This window comes from Pteropus vampyrus, unplaced genomic scaffold (genome assembly GCF_000151845.1).
Source record: "Pteropus vampyrus isolate Shadow unplaced genomic scaffold, Pvam_2.0 Scaffold354, whole genome shotgun sequence".
Classification (NCBI taxonomy): domain Eukaryota; kingdom Metazoa; phylum Chordata; class Mammalia; order Chiroptera; family Pteropodidae; genus Pteropus; species Pteropus vampyrus.
In genome coordinates, this window is record NW_011889135.1 from 47,235 (window position 1) to 51,294 (window position 4,060).

Below are 4,060 nucleotides of genomic sequence, written 5' to 3' on the forward strand. Positions count from 1 at the left end.
AATTTTGAATTAGATTAAGTTTTAGATGACATCAGAAAATTAGTGTTACTTTGTTTATGTGTGATAATGTTGTTATTTATATAGGGGTATGTCTTTCTTTTTAAGAGATACATTCAGAAATGTTTAATGTGAAATGTCTTTGTTTCATAAAATATCTTAAAATTCTTCAGGGGGAAAAAAAGAGCAAAATGGGGTAGGGAGAGTAATAGATACATAGTATCCATTTATTCTCTCTACCTTTATGTGTGTTCAAAATTTTTTCATTCACTACTATATACATATCCTACCCCACTAGGACCTCCAAAGTATAAATTTCTATAAATAGAAGAAAAAAAATAAGTCTAACCGTTTCAGTGAAATAGTCAACACTATAGGAAAGAGAGAGTCCAGGACTTATGCTAAAAAGTCATGTCTGACCCTGAGCAGCCATCTGATCTTGAGCAAATAACTGCCTCTCCAGGCTTTAATTTGTTCATCTGTAAAATGACAATGGTCTAAAGGACTTTGAGGGTATGTTCCAACTTTAAAATCCAGAGTCCTTCCATATCAGAGAAGCATCAACCATTTTACTGTGCTGAGGAGTGCAGGGGGGCCAACAGACAAAAAGGGTTCAAGATCCCATTATGCCATGTCCTTGTCATGTCACATTCGTTGGGTACTGTAATGGTTAATTTTCTGTGTTGACTTGACTGAGGCACAGGGAGTCAAAATGTTTGGTTAAACATTATTTTGGGTATGTCTCTGAGGGAGTTTCTAGAGGAGATTAGCATTTGAATCAGTAGACGAGTAAAGCAGATTGCCCTCTGCAAGGTGGATGGGACTCATCCAAAACCCACTGAAGGACTGGACAGTACAAAACTCTGAGTAAGGAAGAATTCATTTTCTCTTCCTGCCTGCCTTCAAACTGGCACTTGGGTCCTCTGCTGCTGTCAGACTGGGATCAGCCTGAAATGGGCACCATCAGTTCTGCTGCTTCTCAGGCCTTTGGACTCAGATTGGAACTACTCCATTGGCTCTCCTGGGTCTTCAGCTGCTGACTACAGATCTTGGGATTGCTCAGACTCCATAATCATGTGAGCCCGTTCTTTAAAATAGATCTCTTCATATCCTATTGGTTCTGTTTCTCTGGAGAACCCTAATACAGGTACCTCACTAGATTTTTCTGAGGCATTTCCTATTCTCCTTGCTTGTCTACCATCAGGGAGTCACTGAAAGATGGTGATAAGAGGAAAGAAATCGTGAGGATTAAGGCATATTCTGAACCACATACCTCCATTGGCAACGTTAAACTTCACTCCAAACTCTCCCCCTGGTCCTCCAGGGCAATGGCTGGCTGTTAGGATGATTCCACCAGCTGCTTTGATCTTTCTGATAATGCAGGAAACAGCAGGAGTAGACAAGATGCCATTCTGTCCAATAATCAGTCGTCCAATCTAGACCAGCCAGGAAAAAAAATATCAATCCACTTACACAGAATAGAAGTACATTTCAATGGGAAAGTGCCCTGAGGCAGTTAACACACAGTAACTATCACTTGGCAAAAGGAACTAAATGGGCTTTAGGTTAGGGGAGGTGAAGGGCAGGGGGAACTTAGGCATTGTCTCTTCTGCCCAATGTCACCAAGACCATTTGGGACACCCACATCTAGCAGTCAATTATCAACCTATAAATCACAACTGCCTCATTGATTTCCAGTAGTTCAAAACATCTGCTTTTGATGACCAAAGGGTTAGCTTGAACCACACAAGTAGTTCTTAGTTTGTTACTGGCTCAGAAACTACACATTAATATGCTAGAAATTACAAGAAAAAAGAAATAGAGAAATTCTATGCTTCACCACTTCCTTTGCCTTAGCAGGAGCTCACAAAAGGAGACCTGTCTACAGACTCATTTTCAGCAGACGTATTTTAATTGCATTCAGAATGACCACGCTCCCGAAGGCAAGAATTCTATTTCTGCCACTAAGTGACAGCATGTGCTGGAGACATTTGAGAAACTACCCAGTCATGCTAGGCAGAGATTTGGAAGTCATCCACTGGTGTGGCCAGACTCTTTCTATAGCTACAAAACTGACTTTTAAAAAAGAAGGCAATACAGCCCTGTAAAGCATTACTTGGTACACTTTGTCTTAAAATAGGGCCCAATGTCATCCAATCCAGTGGTTCTCAAATGATGCTACAAATTAGAATCACTAAAGAAGCCTAGAAAATTCCTAATACTCAGACTGCATCCCAGACTAATTGTACTAAAATCTCTGGGGGGTGGGATCCACGCATTTGTAGTTTTTAAGATTCCATAGGTAATTGCACCAATGTTCAACCAAGTCTGGTGATCAATCCCCTTGCCACTCAAAGAACCAGCAGCAAGACCATCAACTGTGAGCTTGGTAGAAAAGCAGAACCTCAAGGCCCGCCTTAAGAATTAGTGTCTTAACAAGATGCCCTCTCTTCCTTTCAGATCATTCATTTGTCCATTAAAGTTTGAGAAATACTGATGTATCCTACAAGCCAGCTCAACAGCAATGTTACCCTGCCACCAATGACAGCATTACTAGTGGTTGGTCACTGATCAAATACAGAAAAAAATACCACAGAGAGCAAACACAAGAGCTCCAAAAACAAAGCAGTCTTGGGGTGATTTAGTATGGAAAGACCTAAACACCACAACATCCCCAGAATACATAGTTTTGAGTAGATGAGGTAGATTATAAACAAATAAACCTATTATTATTATTATTATTATTATTATTATTATTATTATTATTATTAAGTGGATGCATATTAGGAAGAAAATCAGGCAGGTTTTGTGATAGAGAATAATAGGGTATCAATTTTAATAATAACAATAACAATAATAGCAATAATAGCTAAGTGAGCTTGGATTTTATTCAAGTATAATGAGAATTCATCTAATGGTTTTAAACAGTGGAAGTGACCTGGTATCATTTACGTTTTAAAAGATCACAGGCTGAGCAGTCCAAATGACTTTATTAAAAAGTAAGCCATATCATGTCAGCAAAACATTCCAATGGCTTTCCTTGTCCCCCACCAACCCAAGGTAAAGCCAAAGTCTTCATCACAATGTCAATGACCTTTATCACATGCCATTCTCTACCTCCCTCCCTCCTTCTGCTTCAGCCACACAGGATGGTTTGCTGTTCCCTCAGATACATCAAGCATCATGAAGGCTCTCTCATTTGCATTTTCCTCTGCTTAGAGCACTCTTTCCCAAATATTCATATACCTGCCCCTTCCTGTCCCTTTGGGTTTCTATTCCAATGCCAACTAATCAGAGATAGCACCCTTGACAGCCCTATATAATACAGTACTTATAAGTCTCTAATTTCCCTATTGTCCTCTATTTCCTTTACCCTGTTTTAATCTTCTGTATTATACATATTATTTATTTCCCCACTATTTATAAGCTCTCAGGAGTTTGTATTTTTTTTACTGCTATATTACGAGACTCTAAAACAAATCTTGCATGTAGTAAGTAGTTAATAAATATATGTTGAATTAATTAATTGAAAAAATAAATGAATGATGAATAAATGGTTGCTATTTGAAAAATGCATTAGAGAGTGACAAGAGTGGAAGGAAGATCAGATGGAAGGCTGTCATAGCAGAGCGGAGTGTGGATAGTGTCTTGGATTAGGCTAGAGGCAGTACAAATGAAGAAAAGTGATTATATTTGAGATATATTTTTGGAAAGAGAATGAACAGAACATGGAGATGGAACAGAATACAGAAGAGGGGTGCTATGGTAGCCAGCCTCCAAGATAGCTCCCAATGATCCTTGTCTTCTGGCACTCATGCCTCTGTGCAGTCTCCTCCCACACTGAATAAGGCAGAGCTAGGTGATAAGTAGAACACTGCAGAAGTAACAGTGTGAGACTTCAAGGTGAGGCCTTAAATAACACTGCCACTTCTGCCTTGCTCTCTTGGATTGCTCATTCTAGGAGATTCCAGTCACCATATCATGAAGACACTCAAGGAGCCCTGTGTGGAGAGAAACTGAGGCCTCCCACCAACAGCCGGCACCAACTTGCGAGCCACGTAAG

General features: G+C 39.7%; 1 protein-coding gene across 1 annotated transcript in view; it reads right to left on the reverse strand.

The window, feature by feature from the left end:
- The window catches only part of LOC105304816 (phosphoglucomutase-like protein 5), a gene marked incomplete at its 3' end in the record, with an annotated part of 71,242 nt that overhangs the window by 11,691 nt on the left and 55,491 nt on the right, over positions 1–4,060 (reverse strand). Inside the window, exon 6 of the mRNA XM_023522691.1 lies at positions 1,271–1,433. Coding sequence (XP_023378459.1) covers positions 1,271–1,433 — 163 coding nt within the window. The remainder of the gene's footprint in view (positions 1–1,270; positions 1,434–4,060) is intronic.